Below are 20,458 nucleotides of genomic sequence, written 5' to 3' on the forward strand. Positions count from 1 at the left end.
GTTAATATTTCTAATAAGTAATTAACCAGTTTAGACTCAAAGTAGTGGTAAAGAACCCACTTGCCTGTTTAACACAGGTTAGACGTACACACACAGGTTTGATACCTGTGTTGGGAAGATCCCTTGAAGGAGGGCATGACAATCCACTCCAGTATTCTCGCCTGGAGAATCCCATCAACAGAGGAGCCTGGCAGGCTGCAGTCCATAGGGCTGCACAGAATTGGATATGACTGATGCGACTTGGCACAGCATAAAAACTCTTAAACCTGGGTGAGTGGCAGTGCAGACTAATTCAGTTCTTTAAGGCTTGCGTACAATCTGCTTTCAGTCTGGCCCATGCATGTGTGCTTCAGCAGGAAGCAGTTAGGTGGGCCACATTTAAACATATTTCCCTATTCTCTGGATTTCCCTTTCCAAGATTTTCTCTTCACCCTCTAGTGACCTTGGCTGCCTGAGTTCTTTCACCTGGTACCTTGCGCCAGAAAGACAGTGGGCCCCCCTTGCACGGCTACAACTGTAGTTGACCTCAAACCAAAGCCACAACAAATGGGTGAATCACTGTGCAGTTTACTGGCTCAAAGATCCCATTCCCCTCCAAAATCTGTCTGCCTCTGTTCATCTCTAGAGGTAGATGTTTTGTGTTTTGCTCAGAATTTATAGCTGTCATTCACAGGAAGATCAGTCTGTTAGGTATTTATACCAGTCTCTGACTTCTGCTCTGTCTTGGCTCAGTTACTGTAATCTCTCACTCCTGGGTTATGCAGTGGTGTCCACACAACCGCATGCATTCTCAGCCTCCTCTAGACTGTTTACACAACTGCAGGACAGGAACCTTTCAAAAATGCAACTGTGACCCTGTGATGATTCTACTTAAAACCCTTCGGTAGACAAAAGCTGCCTGTCACATACAGGTATATCTCCTCAAAATGCTCTTCAGAACATAACTCCTCCAAATAGCAGTGCTCTGGAGGTGGGTCATACTTGTTTGTGAGAAAGTATTGCTAAATATTCAGGAATCTACTGAGCTGGTTGTTAAATCATTGGTAGCCTAAAATCCGGAGAAGGCAATGGTACCCCACTCCAGTACTCATGCCTGGAAAATCCCATGGATGGAAGAGCCTGGTAGGCTGCAGTCCATGGGGTCGCGAAGAGTTGGACACAACTGAGCGACTTCACTGTCATTTTTCACTTTCATGCATTGGAGAAGGAAATGGCAACCCACTCCAGTGTTCTTGCCTGGAGAATCCCAGGGACGGGGGAGCCTGGTGGGCTGCTGTCTATGGGGTCGCACAGAGTCGGACACAACTGAAGCGACTTAGCAGCAACAGCAGCAGCCTAAAATCAGCTATGGCGGGAGTCCTTACACCATGAAAGCTGACCAACTCTACAAAGTAGTTTTCTCATCACCATCAAAGAGCCAGTTTCCTAGCACACATCTCCTCAGCAAGGCCTGCAGTTTTAATGCCTGTGTTTATTCTAAACAAAACCTGAATTCCCTTGAAGCTGACAAGCTGCCTGCCTGTCCGTCCGTCCCCTGGTTCTGCCTCATGTGCACAGCATACAAGGGTCCTCAGGGCCTTCACTGACTTTACGGTCTTGCAATTCCACACATGTACTCTACATTGTAGTCAAATCAGTCGAGTGCTACCTTGCCATGTTCTTTCTTGCCTCTGTGGCTTTCACACACGTTGGTTCCTTTACTTGGGAACACACCCCTTTCCCACCCCACTTCACTGACCTAGCACTTACTGAAACATGAAAATTCAATATAAATATGACTTCTACCAGGAAGCCTTGGCAGATTTCCCTCCTCATGTTAGGAAACATTTCCTTTGAGTCTCCGTTAAGACCTTGTCCATATTCAGAGGCAGGTGATTTTACTTTCTGGTCCTCTTGCTTTTCTTCCTATGGCTGGTATTTTAACTCAGTTACCCATCATGTCTCCCTGTCTGCAACTACTGCCACAAAATCCTCATAGATAATGATCATGTCTTTAATTTGTTGCCTTTCTGACTCCCTCATCAGACAACATGTTTCTTAGAAGAATGTACACATTTACAAACACACAACAGGTCATATCAATGGGATATAATAAGCATCTAGATGGAAATAATGAGTCAGGTCTTAGATGCCAGATAATTTGGGTATATTTAATAGATGATGGTTGTAAAGACTTTTGGACAAGAAAGTATCAAAACATCATTTAGGAAACTTATTTGAATTGTAGTTTGCAAAGCAGACTGATGTGGGGCAAAGATGTAACTAAGGGAATAACTGAAAAACACTATTTCAATAGTTCACAGAGAACCATTCTTGAGATAGTATTATACTTGCCACTGTTCTAATTAGCTTTTGAAATTCCTGTGTCTATATAAATATTTTCAGAGTTTTTATTCTTTCTGACTTAATAATCTGTATTCATTTTAGTGAGAAGTATATAAAAATGTAATACATTGGAAAAAAATCACCTTAAAAAATATAACATTCAGAGGCAACGTTTTGACATATCTCATTTCAGTATTTTTCTATGCATTTATACTTAAATGGTTAAGATCATATGGTATGTACAGAGTTTTATATTTTGCTTTTCTGACTGATATGATAAGCTCCAATACTTTGGCCACCTGATGCAAAGAGTCGACCCACTGGAAAAGACCCTGATGCTAGGAAAGATTGAGGGCAGGAGGAGAAGGGGATGACAGAGGACTAGATGGGTGGATGGCATCACCGACTCAATGGACATGAGTCTGAGAAAGCTCCGGGAGATACTGAAGGACAGGGAGGCCTGGTGTGCTGCAGTCCACGGGGTCGCAAAGAGTCATCAACATGGCTGAGCGACTGAACAATGATATGGTAGCACTCTGCCTTCCTACGTAAGAATGTAAAGGTCCCATAATAGTTCATCTTATAGGTATGCCAGACTTCTCTTACCTATTTCTTTAAAATGGAGCTTTTTGATTTTTAAAATTTGATAGTATGAATAAAATTGATAAACATTTTTGTGTATACACCTTTGTATTAATTTGGACTGCTCCCTGAGAGTTGATCACTAGTAAGAGAATTACTAGGTCAAAGGCTATAATCATTTTAATAGCTATGATGCTTCTTATCAAATTGCTTTCTAGAAAGGAAATATCAATCCCATTTGTACCTTCTGGGTGTAAAAATGTCTGTTCATTTGCCCTTTCTAACAAACTCTCATATGCATACCATGTGCCATATAATAGCAGAGGCCAACACTTGAAAATTTATCAGTGAGAACAGTTTGCCAACATAGAACATTCACCTGCCTTCCTCGTTCAGTTCAGTTCAGTCGCTCAATCATGTCCAACTCTTTGCAACCCCATGGACTGCAGCACACCAGGCCTCCCTGTCCATCACCAACTGCCAGAGCTCGCTCAAACTAATGTCCATCAAGGTGGTGATGACATCCAGCCATCTCATCCTCTGTCACCCCCTTCTTCTCCTGCCCTCAATCTTTCCCAGCCTCCCTAAGTCTGATTTTAAATTTTTAAAATTGTGACAGTTGCAACAAGAATGTACTCATTCTTTAGATATATGTGTACAGATACATTATATAAAGGGATATGGAGAGAGTAGTAACTGAGTAAGAAATTACAATCTAATAAAACTGACAACTGACTGGAATTTGAAAGGTCAGGGCGAGGTCAGGATGAGAGGTCAGGGCGAGGTCAGGATGAAAGGTTCAGGGCGAGGTCAGGATGAAAGGTCAGGCATGTCAGGACATGTCCCGGCAGAGGGCGCTGCAGACAAGCCCCGGAGACGGGCCGGCAACCAAGCCGACCAATCAGGAGCCGACACGAAGCCCTCGCCGTCCAATCAGGAGCTGACACGGAGCCCTTGGACACCAATCACCGCTGAGCCCGCGTTTTCTTCCTTATATGGGAGGCCCGGCCCGGGCTATAAAACCCTTCCCCACCCTCACAGACTCCGCAGACTCCCCCCCCCCCCCCCCCCCCCCCCCGCAGACTCTCTTTACCCGGCAGACTCCCTTTGCTTCGCAGACCCCCCCTCGCTTCCTTGCTTACCCGCCCGCCAGCCCGCCCAATAAAAGGCCCTGATCAATGGTCCATAGGGGTGGCTCTTTCTTCCCACGGCGTTTCTTACAGGATTACCATAAGATAGCTAGACACTCAAAAACCCATTACTTTTTCTTTAGACAAGAGGAAAAATGATCAGATCTCACTTTTAAATATATTCACATCTGAAGAAAGAACAGCAGAGCTTTCTGTCTATATGGGCGAGAACAAGAACAATACAAATATTTATTTTACTATTATGTGGTATGCTGCAGTCTACGGGGTCTCAGAGCTGGACACGACTTAGGGACTCAACAATAACAACACTGTTATGTGGTAAGCACAGGTTTATTTTATGTGTTCGATTTAATACATTACCTGTCATTTCATAATTTCTGAAACATGTCACCAAGTTCTCAAGTGATGGGAATATCATTTAGAGCAGAGCAAAGACAATTTTCTGTCAAATCTTTAGTCTACTGAATTTTGTCAACTGAGGGATCTGAAAGCAGGGGTTGACAAATTAGGCACGACCTCTGGGTCATTTGGTGCGCTGCCTATTTCTATAAAGCCAGTGAGTTAGGAGTGTCTTTAACATTTTCAGATAATTGAAAAAAAAAAGAAGAAAAATACTACTTTGTGATGTGTGCAAATTATTGGAATTCAAATTTTCTTTTCTATAAATAAAGTTTTATTGGCACACAGTCAAACTCATTTGTTATGGCTGCTTTTGTGCAAAGCTAAATGGCTATGAGAGAGGCTCTAAGGCCCTGAAAGCCTAAAACAGTCACTGTCTGGCCCTACTCAAAAAAGTCTGCCAAACTCTGCCTGAAACTAATGCCTGATTTATGTTTTCTTTCCTAAATCTGATTACTTTGATGACTATTTCCCAGATGCTCTGCCACTCTTCCAAACTGACTCTTGTTGCCTTTCTCATTTTTAACTATCTGCCATTTTCACAAGCTGATAAAACTTCCTATTACATCCATTTGGAGCAATCTTTTATTTTCTATAGCTCTGTCTGAAGCCTATTTTCACCTTGACTGATGGTTTGGTTACCAAATTAAGTCACTGGTAGTTGGAATTCTGCAAACCTTAAAAAAAAAAAAAAAAAGAAAGAAAGCAAAATCTATAAATTGTGCGTGTTTCAAGGGTAAAGCAAATGTAATTCTTTACATAAAGCTAGAGGCATTCTTGTTTCAAGCAGTTTAATTAGCCAACAGTGCTCTCTCTTAACCAGAACAGGAAGTTAACTTGAACAGCCTACACAAAAATCCTACTACGATGGACGTGTCACTATATCCAGTTTGGTTAAGTTAAACAGAGCTCCTCTTGACTCAGCAGCACAGACTGTCCATATTCTGGGGAAAGATTCCATAAACTCACACATACAGTCCTTAGATTCAATTCCATATACTTTGAAGCACTTCTCTGTAGACCATTCCTTTGCTGGTTACTGTTCTTGTCCAACTGAAGTAAAGTCTCCTGGAGTGGGATATTTAAGGGCCCTTTGAGGTGGCATATATGGCTGTGCAGCAGAATATATTCAGTTATCCCCTAGGAAATTGTTTTGTTCTTTCTTTGTTTGTTTAGGCAAGCAAATGTTGTAGGATAGCCAACATTTTCAAGTGATTCTGCCTCAGAGTGTGTGTTAGAAACTACAGGGAGAGTTTACAACTTTTCAACTTTAAAAAGGTTTTTCAGCTTTGGATTTCTGGAGTTGGTTGTGTCCATGTTTTCCCTTATCCTTTTGGGACTTACTGTTGTTAGCAACCTCCTGTGTGGTTCTAAGACATGCTGACCTCTTTGAAACCTTTCCAGGTGTCATTGCTACTTTCTTGATCTCTGCAATATAAGCTACATTGTTTAGTGGAGTTAAGTTCTCTGAACTTTAGAAATCCTCCCTGAGACTATGAATTGACTAACACCCAAGGTAGCATAAACATTCAGACACAAATGTTCCTAAAACCAAGCCTGCTGGGCAGCGCAGGATATGACTCGGAGTCTGGAGAAAGGGAACAGTTTGCTTACTCCTGTGTCTGTGACTACCTCCAGGTGCAGTCTGAAGCTAAGTGGCTAGTTTTTCTGATCCTCAGATGTAACCTCTCATTAGAACACAGCAGAATCTGTAACTATGGACGTAAGGAATTCCATGAAGACCCCTGGGCCCATTAAGACCTAGCTGGCTTCAAAGGGTCCTAAAACACACTTCCTTCAGCATACGTAGCTGTACTAAAGGGACACTTTTTATGAATACGATCTAAATTTTAGTCTAAAGATTATGATGACTATAGCTCATCTTAACGTTTGTATCCAGAAGAGGCAGTTACAAATTAAAAAGAGAAAAAAGTTTAATAGATACCTGTCTTATGTTTCCAGTTTGACACTAAAAGGTTCTTATTGGGTTTTTTTGTTCTTAAAGTTCTGCAAGGGTTCATATTGTACTAAGAATGCCATGTTACTCTAACTTTAAATGTGGAGTATTATAGCAGTGATTTCTCAGCCCTTCTCTTAAAACCTCACAGTTTGGCTCTTCTAGCAGACAAATCCTGCTGCCAAAACCTAGGAGAGTTTAACAATGTTGTGGAAATAATAGTATATTGAAAATGAAAAGACATGGGATTCAGTCCCAACTCTACCACTATCTTAGCTTAACATTTCTGTCTCCTTATCTATAAAATGTGCATAACAAAAATACAAATCACACAGGGATACTATGAAGATAAGACTAGTAATAAATACAAAAAGACCTTGAAAAAGTACAGAAGAGTTTATATATGAAAGGTATAGTATGGCAGTGGTCGGCCATTCTTTTTCTCGTTCATGTCCTTTCCATTCAGAAACTGTACATCTACAACATGAAGACACCTGTTACTCCACACCCCTGAGCCCACTGTTCTTAGCATCATCCTTCCCATCCTGGCTCCAGCATCCAGAGAATCTTCAGTCAGGGAGGGTCATGATAGTCTATGCAGCTTGAAATGACTTTGAAGGAAAATGAGCTTTCTCTGCTTTGCTTTCTATTGGCTGAGGCCTGCAGCTTGCATGTATGAATGGGTAAAGCGGCTACAGGTACAATGTATGACCGCACATTAACACACCTTCTCAGAGGTTTCTTTCCTGTCACTACCAGTTCATTTCTGGGAATGCAATGGTCATAGAAGCCTTTTGAAGGTCTTAACATGGATTGTCTCTGGGTGGTTGGAATTACACGTTGTCTTCTCTCTCTTTCGGTTTATATACCTGGTCTATATTCTTACTTTTGCAATTAATAGGAGAAAAATAACTACTTAATTTTTAAATGAAACAACTGACCAAGTGTGCTTTAATGATATTACAAGGAGCAAACAACTTAAAAACTCTCTAACATGGACATTTCTCAAAAGGAGAATTAGAAAAATAAGGGCATGCCATTCATTCTAAAAATACAAGTGCGACACATTTCTGAAAGAACTCTTATTAAAAAAGGATATATGGTGTTTTACCATCCTGTTAGATTAACCGGAATTAAATACATAGACTTAAGAAGAATTTCACTGTGTCTACTTTGCCAACTTTGATACTAATAGTGTGGCAATATGATAAAAAGGAAAAAAAAAAGCAAGTAAGAAATCAGAATCTAGCTACTGGAAAAAAAACAGCAAGAGGGAGCCTGAAGATATAACATATCCTAAAGCTGGCCTATAGACCAGATGGGAAAACTTGTTCTCTAATCTAATGACTTTCTTTTAATCATAAGCAGACAGTAGTTTCCTTATTACCCAGGGTTTTAGAAATACATTATTCTTGAGAGTACTTCCTAGGATTTCTTTTACTCATTTAAGACCACATCTTTGTATTTAATTCGTCCTCAGTTATCCCTGCAGGGCACATCCCTCTAATTATTCCCATCTAAAGTGACAGGAAAATGGAATTACACTCCTTGGAAAATAGACATCCTTTGGTGTATCTTTTCTCAGTGCTCCCTTGGGTACAGTCTGTCACTGCAGTCACCCTGTCGCCGACTGTGAGCTGTCTTTGGAGGGTGAGGACTTTTTTACCTTTGAATCTCCAGTGCCTATACATGACTGGCAGGAACTATACACAGAGTAAGAATCCGAATACACAAATGGAAAATAACTCCCAATATACAATGTTTACAGTATATCAAGCACTCTTTTAGCACCTTTTATGTATTCACTTATTCAGACCTCACAATCCTATGAATCAGGTACTATTATTAGCCCCAATTTACATATAAGAAAACTGAAGCACGAAAGCAAAGAGAGGCAATCCAGAGCCAGGAGCCAAGTCTCCATACCCTGGCTCTGGAGTTCAACATCACTGTCACCACACTACCCTCCATGGTGCCCAGGTGAACACGAGAATGTCCACTCCAAGAGGAGCACGGGTACGCTGCGCTCCCATCTCTAAACATTTCTGGGTTTCTGTCAGATGGAGCTATATATACTATGTGGCCCCTTGGGAGACTTAAAAAGGGAAATAACTGGACACAGGCATATAAATGCAGAAGAAAGGCATCCCCAGCCTTAACAATTGCTGTGTTTGTAAGGCTGTTTCTCAAGTACCTGTGGGGATTTGTGAGAGCGCCAGCTGTACTGGTGACTGCAGAGACTGGCCAGCAGGATATTTTCATCAGTATCCACCTGGCCAAACCGCAGTGTCTCCTGTGTGTCATTACAGATCACAAAATGGCTGAAGACCAACTCTTCTACCTCAGGGCATTTGTTCTGAAAGAAAAAGAATACGAAAGCCAACGTGCATCAGATTAATTGCAAGATGTTTGGCAGCTGTCTGCCCAGTGGCGATTGTTACAACACAGAAATACTAAAAGATCTGTTGTCATTAGCTCTGGTATACAAAGTATTCTATACTTCCAGGATAAGCACCAAAAAATACCTTAAAGAGATCTTAAATGTTCCAAGAATATGTTTTGATTTATATTCCTGCAAAATAAATCATATACACAGAAGAGGAAAAAGAACAATGAGAGCTCTCAAACGTTTAATGTTTTAAAATGAATTAACACGCTACAAAGAATGCTGTACTGGGTAGTGCACGTTTTTGAGCATAGTACCAGAGGCTAGAATTACCATGTTCCCGGCCTTCTAAACTTGACAATCAAGACCAATTACCAAAGCCACAGTTTGTACCCTACAGAAAGCAAGGATCATTTAGGTAATACATCCCCAGTTCCCTTAAGGGGGAGGGTGGCCTGTGTCTCTGTGTGTGTGTGTGTCTCTCTGGGTGTGTGTCTGTGTAAATCTGCTCAGGGAGAGATGTAAATAAAACCGTAACTTTCCCTCTATTGTTAACAGGCTGAACACACAAAACAGATCAACTTCAGAGTCTGTGTAAGCCAAGCTGCAGTTTTCAAGAGAAAATGTTAGTTGAAAACCAGTTGCTGGTGTCTATTTCAGCTAGTAATCAATCAGCAAATGTCTTTCATTAATCTACTGAGGCTCAGCAAATTAGTAATATGCTCCTAATGTGTGGATACATCCTTCTCCACTGGTTGCTGTTACATCAAAGCACTGGCTGAGTCATAGAGCATTTCTGTGTTTATTCTTTTTATCACCCTGACTAGGTTATGGCTTAAAAACAATCAACATACCTTTGGTAAACAGAATAGCTAAATAAATGGCTAACTTGAGAATGCAAGAAAAAAATCTTAATTAGCCAATGATTTTTCAGATAATGGGAGGTAATATGTCACTGATAGGGCTTCCCTGTGGCTCAGATGGTAAAGAATCTTCCTGCAATGCAGGAGACCCGGGTTTGATCCTTGAGCCGATTTCTCCAGTTGGCCTTTATTTCCTGGTTGTGGCTCTAAGTAATGTAATAAAGCCACACTCCATCATTTGCCATTTTACTAAGGGGAGGGAGAGTAAAAAGGGCTATATCATCTTGAGCATGGAGATTTAAGTGACTATGTGGCCTGAAGCCTAGGAGTTTATGGACGAATGTACTAGAATCCAGCCTGGACCAAGACCTGATCTAGAACCTTATGAAAACAGTTATCCTGGGAGGTACAAGCAGCTCCTAATCAACCAGAAGGTCCCCCAAGTGCGCAGACAGAGCTCCACAGCTGCAGTGAGTGAAGAGGCCTTGAAATATCGCCTTCCTCTAGAGACATCCTTGAGGGACTTCTAAGTGCTCACTCTTATCATCTGTCTATTCTCACCAACCCTCTCTGTACTCATGGAGTGGAACCTTGCCTGACAACCACACTAATCATAAAGAGTCTCTGGGTAAGTGAGACTGAAGCAGTTATAACCAATAATTACCTGCTGTCTACCCATACTCCTTTTTGCTGTGGCTTTTAATCATGAGCTGTGATTTCAAAACTGGACTGCCGGCGGGTTTCAGGCATTCTGCCTGGTCTGGCCCCAGCTGCATCTTGAACCACTCTCCTCTAGACCCCAGCTCCACCAGCCCCTTTCAGCTCCTCCAACACCACAGGCCGCCTCTCAATTCATCCAACACGTCAAACTCCTTCCTGTTTCAGTGCCATTCTTTTGGTTGGACCTTTTTTCCTCCTTGCTCAATTAATTTGTTCTGACTCAGTTTTCAGGTTCCTGTCTTCAGGTCACGCTCTCAGAGTAAGCAGCCTCCTGAGATCCTCCAAGATCACCTTAGGTCCACCTATTTTTTTTAAAAAATAATATTTATTTTTATTTATTTATTTGACTGGGCAGGGTCTTAGTTGCAGCATGTGGGCTCTATTTCCCTGAGCAGGGATCGAACCCTGGGCCCCCTGCATTGGGAGCATGGAGCCTTAGCCACTGGACCACCAAGGAAGTCCCAGGTCCCCCTATTTTAGGCTTACACAACACTGTATTTTGCCTTAACCGTACTGATCCCTGTGCTATGCTTAGTTGTTCAGTTGTGTCTGACTCTTTGTGACCCTAAGGACTGTAGCCTGCCAGTCTCCTCAGTCCTTGGGATTCTCCAGGCAAGAATACTGGAGTGGGTTGTCATGTCTTCCTCCAGGGGATCTTCCTGATCCAGGTATTGAATGCAAGTCTCCAGCACTGCAGGCAGATTCTTTACCGTCTGAGCCCCAGGACTGAGTAATTACTTGCATGATTTTAGGTCACTGTTGTCTCCATCATTAGACTCTATGCTGCATAAGGGCAGGATCCAGTTTGGTGTTATTTACAACTTCATCTCCTGTTCTCAGTATACCATGCATGACATGTAAGTACTCAACAAATACTCATGAAACAAATAAGTGAGCAAATTTAATATTATAAATGTAACACAGGTTCCAGTAGAAAGAAAATACTGGAAGCACTGATTTTCTTTTTATAAAAAAATCTCTAATTTTACACTCAGAGATAACTGCTGTTAACATTCTGGAGAATTTTTTTCCAGCAATTTTTCACTTCTGGTATCCTGCTTGTTCCCATTCTGATCTATCCTATCCAATTCTATCTTATGTATCTTTTTTAAATAGTGAAAATATACAGCTTTACTAATGAAACTCAAGAATCAAAAGACCAGCTGGATTCCTATTCCCCAGAAAAGGGTTGCTAAGAGGATGCTAAGGAAATGGTTATATGTAAAACAGACCAATCCTATCTTATATATCTTATATATTTAAAGGTTTGTAAACCTTTCATTAAACTGGAGTCACAGTGTATAATTAGTTTGATGAGATTTTTCCATTTAGCATTATATAATCAACATAAACTGCTCTCCTTGTAAACATTTTTCTCCTTTAGGTCCAAGAGAACAAACATGAAGAAAGGGATATGATTCCAATGTCCCACTTAAGATAGTCAACCTGAGACTGAAATTCAATTTTCTTAATGAATTGGGATCAATTTGCTGGTTAGACAAAGGTTAAGTTACCAGATGGTGACTGAGTAGGAAAAAAATAGTCATATTACTTTCCTCATCTCTAAAAACTGACCTTTAATAAATGATGAAGGTTTTGGGGAAAAATGTAAATGAAAGAATACAAGAGGGTTGTTTACATTTTTCTAAAGAATATTCAAAGTCCTGAGGGAACTGTTTCTCTAGTGCTCCTTCATCTGTGGGGTTCATTATAACTGTAATAAGTTTAAGCATTTCTTGGAATGCTTAAATTCTAGTGTATTATAAAAAATTGGTACATATTGTATATGACATCATATAAAAGCAAAACCCAGAACACTTCTGTAATTAAAAGATGGCTTATTTACATTTAAGATTTGTGCGGGAGTATTAGGCATTTAAAGAGGGATATCCTTATGGTCTAAGATAAGACGCATGAGCATTATCTTAACGTTTAAATAAAAATCTCCTTTATAATGCTATTTGGTCCAAATGTGGGAATGTGACATAGAAATATAAAGCAAACTGCAAGTGGCATTTTGGGTCCTTAATCTGGTTTCACAAAACATTAATCATTCACAAAAGAGAAAAAAAAATCTACAGCCAGAGAAATCAGACACTGATGAAGGCTTCTGTTAATCTTGAACTTGTGACCTAAAGGTGAAAGGTCAAATTGTTTCATGCTTCAACTGTCTGGTTCATCCACACTGGATACAAATGACTTGTCTCCGATACAAATCTGATAAAGTATGTGGAGAACTCAAATAACATATCCTGCTTATTAAATTCACATTTCTCATTGGCAATAATTACACTGTATATGAGCATTATATACACAATAAAATCCAAGCTTGGGAAGCTAAGCTTCCCTTCTAAAGGGGATAAACCACATTCAGAACATCTTAGCAACAATGAACTTAATAACCCCTCTATAAGACCATTTCAATGTCAAATGTCCTATAATTTCAAAGTAGTACATTTTTGTATTTACTTTAGAATACACAGGGCTAGATGCCTACCACATTAAAACTTGGTGGCAAGTACCCTTGACATGGGAGGAAACAAGAAAATTACAGCAACAATTACAGAAGTATATCCTCTTGTGGCTCATGTTAACATTGCCAAATCTCTGTATAAATCAGAACCAACTATTCATAGAATGTACCTGTCAGCAATATGCTACGTGACATATGGCTCTACTTAATCAAATATACAATTCCATTTTTTAAAAAAACTCAGAATATTCCTTCAAGGCATTGTGTTAGCCAGTCAGTCATTCACACTCTGATGTGGTTTAAAACATTTAAATATTTATGCACCGTGTTTTATTTATATGTATAGCTGTGTCTAAGAGAATATTTTTACCCTGGGAGGAAACTGATATTTCTGAGGGCCATTTTGCAGTAGTTGCTACACATGAGTCCTTTTATAATGGTACTGATACCAAGACAAAAATATCCTGGGTTTAAATGCTCTATCAATGACTCTCTTGTATTCTCTAGGTTTGTTTTTTATTAAATGCATTGTTCAAAATATGACAAAAAACAGAAATTGGAGCCACGGAGGTTTTTTTCACATCGCTATTCGAACCAGCTGCAAAGATTTAGATCACACTAGCTCTTATTTTACGCATGTCCTCTGCAACAAGAAAACCATGGAATGCCCTTAAAAAAGAATTTTAAAATATGAAACAGATGTGTTATCTTCTTTCCCTTTGCTATTGTAGTGCCATGTTAGGTAATTAATTCCTTAGTCTTGTATAGGTCTTCATGCATATAAAGAAAAGAGTTCATTCCCATAAAAATTCTTAAATTAGAGAGCTCAGCCTCCCCCCAATTCCACTGTCCCATCCCTTCATGAGGTCAGGGTGGAGTGAAGGACCATTTCTCTTGGGGAGTTAGTCTGCACAAATGCATGTAACACAGAAAATGTGGGGAAACGTCTCAGCTTAAATAACAACACGGGCTTTATGAAAATGCAATATTATACTGAAAATCAGTAAGGGAAGCAGAAATAATTTGTTATTAAATCACTGAGCATACTATGATCCAAATAGTTTGTGAAATTATATTTATGATAGTAAACACGGGCAGGTTCCCCATTTTAATGGTCATTCAAAACAGACTTATATTCTATCTCTTTTCTAATACAGCTAATTTCTAAACAAAAGATAAAAGTAAAACATTACTCATCAATAGTCTTTAGCTGGTTAAAAAATCTAATACTGAGTGCTTTTTTTTAGTGAATCAAAATGGCAGAATAATGGGAGAAAAGCTAAGATTATATCGTGCTCACATATTTCCTCTCACTGCCTTTTTGCTTTGAAAGATGAAATGCTTTTATCAGAAAGACTCACACAGGTTCTTCATTTCTGCAATGGCTGCTTAGACAATTTGATACATACCAAGTTGAAGCTTTGGCAAACTAAAGCCATAATACTTGGAAAAAATTTCTGGGAATATGTTACTTTCCACACAGATGTGGTACATTAGTCACAAAAATGTGGGCATGATCTCTGATCCATGTGTAGAGAACCCATATTCTCCAAAGGTTTTAAAAATAACATGCATCGCTTTGCCAAAACAGAAGAGGCCCCAAATATAATGATGCCCGTCAGATTCTTCATTCTCTCACATTTTGTTTGTGCTTAATTTATTATTAGAAGTGATAACACAGAGTGTCTAGTAAAAGATCACACACGGACAAACTGTAAACTGCTCTAGAATGTGCATACCTGTTGCCAAGCTTGTACTGCAGTGTTGAGAGAATGAACTACATGTTGCCCAAAGTTTACAAATATTGAGTCAATGATGATGGAGCAATCAATCAGCTTTTCTACTGCATTGCTGGAAATTGCAGTCTGTCCAAAGATGCTGAAGGGTTTCACCAAGCTTTGCATTGTCACATTTCTGCACTCTAGAAGTTTACAGTCTGCTTGAGCTGAGAACTGGATCTCCTGACAGACAGAACTATTGTTCCACTGTCGAAGATACATGTGTGGTTCTTTGAAGGAAATAACCATGTATTCTAGTTCAGATGGCACATTTTTATCAGAAATAAATGGCTGTAGGTATTTTGGTGGAGCTGTTGAGAAAAACAAACAAGAAATACACCAGTTGAGATGAGCCAACACGTTATGGAAATATAGAGATGACATTTATGTTACTCACTTCTTGGTTATTGAATGCAATAGTTGCTGGTTAATAAATTCAAACATTCTTTTGAAGATAATATAACATTTGACGTATTTGTAAACAACACTTTTGTTCAAAAAGACAAAACAAAAAAAATAAATTAAAAAAAAAAAGGAAAAACAAACCAACAAAAATAAAGTAACAAAACTGACAAAAAACTGTTTTGTTCAAACAGCAGGTCTTTTTCCAAAGGTTACTGTTGCAGATAAAAATAAAATGAAGAGGAGGTAAATATTTAAGGCGTGTTTCACAGAAGTGCTCTGTATCTACCCACCAAATCTGAAAACCAAAAACATGACCCCGAATTAGAAAATACAGGTTAAGCTCCATTTTTGCTGAAAAGGCAAGATGCTTAACAGCAGCTGTGTTTAGTTTTAATCTGATTTTTTTTTCCTTTTTCCATTACATGTAGGTTGAAAACCTAATACCAGAATCAAAATGTATTAAGGAGAAAAGAATTGGTACAGACTTTTAGGAATAATTATTCATGAACATGAGCAAATTTGTAAAAGGTAACTTTTGATATGTGGAAAAACTTACTCTTCTACCTTATAAACTTGTAAAAATGCTAGTCTTTTAAAATATTGGAGAATTTGTCCATTTTTGGTGGAAGGTATTTATACTTATCGAGATAAAGTAATATCAAGTACTTTTGGAAACTATTTGCCATTAATGTAATGGCTCAGAATATAAAACAAAAACAGATGTACTTCTTTCAAAAAATTCATAATTGGAGTAATAGTAAAAACCTGCAATTTTTGTAACTTCCTTGAAAATTCTCATTAGGAAATGCACTAAATCATGGTAATTCAATATAACTGGTAACCTATATAATAAGTAAATGAGATGGTTCAAACATAAGGGGGACAATTATATGAAATAAAAAAACTTCAGAATAACTTTGCTGGTGCTCATTGTCGAAGGAAATAAATGCTGCTTCTAAAAATGTCCTCTTTCCCCATGTGAGTGGTGGTCATTTGGGAAGGAGTTTTGTGCAGGGACAAAACAGTAACTATTAAATGGATGTTATTCTGATGCTAAAATAAAGAGTACCTGTGCCAAGCTGATCAAGGTGATGACAGAGATGGAACTCCAGGTGAGCAAACTGGAAGGAAATGCAAAGAGACGGGACAAACCATGGGGTAAAACAGGAGTCAACTCTGGTACAGGCAGCCAGGGCTGTTGGAGTTACAAGTTGGTCACAAGTGCTTTGAGAACCAGATTCACTTGCAGAGCTGTGGGAAATTATTAATAGAAGTTCAGTAACCTAAAACTTCCAACATCATATAAATGAAACATCTTTCTATAAAGGTTTTGAAAACTAGCTCCCATAATCCTATAGTCAGTATATTATCAAATCTTCCATATTTGTTCACATAAATGAGTTTCTTTTAAAAATTAAGTTCTTGTTGATTATTCTCTATGAGCTATTAGCAGAAAAGTTTCATAGGATTCCTGAAACCTCAGACCATATTGACCGCCAACCCAATTTTCTTCCATCCACATTTCACATGACTTACAGACAACTTGTTCTCATATTAAAGACCAACACAATACAGAGTATGACTCTGCTGTTCAAAAGACCAAATGTTTTCAGCATCATAAATCTTCTGTTTTACTTCTCCAGATTGTCCATATCCATATTCCCATATAAGTTAGTCAATACTATTTACTGAATATCCACTGAATACTGTGCTAGGTGCCATAAAAGTTATGACCATGTTCAGAAGAACCAAGGTCTCCTGGACAATTATACTGCATGAATACTGAGTACACATATACTCAATATATGTATTGGGTCCTCTCTTTATTTGTCCATCCCCCTAACACATTTTATACCAGAAAAATTTGATTAAAATAAACAGTGAAGGCATCTGTAGGAGGGAATACATTTTTTCAAAGTGGCTGCTGGTATGCATGGGAAATACGCAGCCTCGTTACCTCGCCTCAGTTTGCTCGTAGAAACAAGCTGGGGACTGGGAGATGCCAGGGTGCATTCTGGTAATTGTGGCTCACAGATGCAGCTCCAGTCCCCCTCACTGTCTTCCACCCTTTTCTTGCCAAATCTGAAATTTGCTTATAGCTGTGGTGGAGCCTGGCTCCCACGTCCATGAGGAGCTTAGAGAAGAAGCACTGGCTTATAGTTTCCTCGGGAGAGCTATGACAGGAAAAACTAAAGAAATAAATCCTAGGTTTTCAATGAAGTCACAGTCTAATTGGTGGTATAAAATATGTAGACATTTACAAACAGTATAAAATGGAACAACCACCGAGGACTAGGAAAGTTGGACCTAAGAGGAACTCAGAACAGCGTGGGTGGATCACATGGGGTTCTCAAGAGTGTGAATCTTCAGCTGGGTTTTGAAAGAAATGGGGAAAATGCTGGTGAAAAGAAAGCTAGGTTTAGTGAGTGTTTAACTTCAAGGAGTTTACAGTGTGGTGGTATTTACTGCAATGCTATGACTCTGTATGCAAAATTCCATTGTATACAAAGAAAACACAACTCTGGGCCAATATGTTTCTGATGAAATGTTATGCATGAAAATGCAGCTAGGTATACTCTTTAACACTTCTATAAACGGGCATACTAATCCAAACAGCTTTCTAGGAATTGATTTATGGAGTTATAAATGAAGATCTCATTTAAAATAAACAACAAGGCCCCACTGTATATAGCACAGGGAACTATATTCAATATCTTGTAATAACCTGTAACAGAAAAGAATATGAAAACATATATATAATATACATTATACATATGTAACTGACTCACTTTCCTATATACCAGAAACTGACATAACACTGTAAATCAACCACTTCACTGAAAAAAAAAAAAATCACAGGTAAAAAAGATCTCACTGGTAAGGTAAAATTAATATTTATATTTATTCAAAAAGGCCAAACTGTATTAGTTGTATTAATACATGTATTTTACCCATATGAACTCTCTCCCTTAAGAAGTTGTTAAAAATAGGGTATAGTGTTAGTCAAAATATTATTAAAAATCCAGGTGAGAGTACTTTGAGATCAGTTCTAAAACTGTAAGCACACAATTTGAGGTGTTTATCTGAAGAATTCTTTTTGCCAACTGCCATTTTTGACACTCTTGATATTTTCCAAAATTTACTTTTCTCTCTCCTGAGAGTAGCAAATACTGTAATAAGTTGAAAAAGTTGCTAAGGTATCACAATCTTTATTTATAACAAGTTGATTGACTTTTTACTTTTCCTAAATTAAATGTACAAATCAATGGTTAAAACAGTATTTTTAGGTCTTATAGCAACTCCTAACATATATATTCAAACAATCAGTACTCTTTCAATCTTCAAATCCTTCTAAAATGTTACCAATCTATATTTAAAAACTTGAGTTATAATAAAATTAAAATGTCTTAAACATAAAATATGGCACATGTAATATGAATATGCTTTATGTTTTGAATCAATAAATTTGAAGTTTTTTGATGTTCACCTTAATCTGATCATCACTAATCAGAAAATTAAGATCATGGCATCTGGTCCCATCACTTCATGGGAAATAGATGGGGAAATAGTGGAAACAGTATCAGACTTTATTTTTTGGGGGGCTCCAAAATCACTGCAGATGGTTACTGCAGCCATGAAATTAAAAGACACTTACTCCTTGGATGTAAAGTTATGACCAACCTAGATAGCATATTTAAAAGCAGAGACATTACTTTGCCAACAAAGGTCCGTCTAGTCAAGGCTATGGTTTTTCCAGTGGTCATGTATGGATGTGAGATTGGACTGTGAAGAAAGTTGAGCACTGAAGAATTGATGTTTTTGAACTGTGGTGTTGGAGAAGACTCTTGAGAGTCCCTTGGACTGCAAGGAGATCCAACCAGTCCATTCTGAAGGAGATCAGGCCTGGGTGTTCATTGGAAGGACTGATACTGAAGCTGAAACTCCAGTACTTTGGCCACCTCATGCGAAGACTTGACTCATTGGAAAAGACTCTGATGCTGGTGGGGATTGGGGGCAGGAGGAGAAGGGGATGACAGAGGATGAGATGGCTGGATGGCATCACCGACTCGATGCACATGAGTTTGAGTGAAGTCTGGGAGCTGGTGATGGACAGGGAGGCCTGGCGTACTGTGATTCATGGGGTCGCAAAGAGTTGGACACGACTGAGCAACTGAACTGAACTGAATACACTATAAAGGGCTCCCGAGGTGGTGCTAGTGGTAAACAACATGCCTACCAATGCAAGAGACATAAGAGATGCGGGTTTGATCCTGGGTCAGGGTCAGGCAGATCCCCTGGAAATCCAGGGTCAAGAAGATCCCTTGGAGAAGGAAATGGCAACCCACTCCAGTATTCTTGCCTGGAGAATCCCCATGGACAGAGGAGCCTGGTGGGCTGCAGTCCATGGGGTCACACAGAGTCAGACATGACTGAAGCGACTTAGCACATATGAATGCACATAAACTATAAAAGTAGCATCTGTATGGTTACCTCTTTTATAAGCATTAAAAATATCTATATAATAAAGCTAAACAGTCAAAGATGAGAACAGTGATGGTGCTGGGGACATTTATAGCAGCTTCATTTCCTTAATTAAGTATGATGGAGTTTGATCTGATCCAGACATCAAAAGGAAAAACATAACTTATGAGATATGTAATAATCAGAAATAGAAAAGCAAAAACGGCTCTAAGGAGCAAAACCTGTCAAATAGTAATACATAGAACTTAAGATTCAATAGTTCAAATAATCAATTAGTTCCTAACAGAAATTCTAATTTTTAAAACAAAGGAAATATTCTAAAAAGTAGAAAGTATGGCAGGAGTTTTACATATCCATACCTTCATTATAGCCAAAGAAACTTATAGGCTGTCCTAGGTGATCCATAGATGGGAATCAATTCCTTTAAACAAGGAGTGTTTTATGTTTTAGTAAGTCTGGATCTTGATTGATCCATAGGTACTGCAGGGACCCAAGCATAATCCTTAAAAATTCACTCCTGTATGTCACTCTAGGTATCCAACAATAGCTCTGCAGGTATCCAACAACAATCTGACTTGACTGGAAAAGCCTTGAGCTTTTTTCTGGATCCCTCTGTGGTAATAAGAGTTTTATAATACAGCATAGAGATTAAGCAGAGAATGACTGATGTAAGAAAACCTAGATGAAAATGCTTGAACTGCTACCACTTATATTGTGAAAGTGAAAGTGTTAGTTGCTCAGTCATGCAGGACTCTTTGTGATCCCATGGGCTGTAGCTCACCAGGCTCTTCTGTCCATCTAATTCTCCAGGCAAGAATACTGGAGTGGGTTGTCACTCCTTTCTCCAGGGGATCTTTCCAACCCAGGGATTGAACCTGGGTCTCCCACATTGCAGGCAAATTCTTTACCATCTGAGTCACCAGGGAAGCCCCACCAC

At 39.1% G+C, this 20,458-nt stretch overlaps 1 protein-coding gene across 19 annotated transcripts in view; it reads right to left on the minus strand.

Annotated features, from left to right (window-relative positions):
• VPS13B (vacuolar protein sorting 13 homolog B) overlaps window positions 1-20,458 on the minus strand; it is a 784,482-nt gene that overhangs the window by 85,707 nt on the left and 678,317 nt on the right. For all 19 annotated transcript variants that reach the window (XM_060393910.1, XM_042254441.2, XM_060393907.1 and 16 more), the window contains exons 41-43: window positions 16,109-16,290; window positions 14,596-14,945; window positions 8,609-8,770 (exon numbers count right to left, since the gene is read on the minus strand). In XM_060393910.1, coding sequence (XP_060249893.1) covers window positions 8,609-8,770; window positions 14,596-14,945; window positions 16,109-16,290 — 694 coding nt within the window. The remainder of the gene's footprint in view (window positions 1-8,608; window positions 8,771-14,595; window positions 14,946-16,108; window positions 16,291-20,458) is intronic.

This window comes from Ovis aries, chromosome 9 (assembly GCF_016772045.2).
Source record: "Ovis aries strain OAR_USU_Benz2616 breed Rambouillet chromosome 9, ARS-UI_Ramb_v3.0, whole genome shotgun sequence".
NCBI classification, from domain to species: Eukaryota; Metazoa; Chordata; class Mammalia; order Artiodactyla; family Bovidae; genus Ovis; species Ovis aries.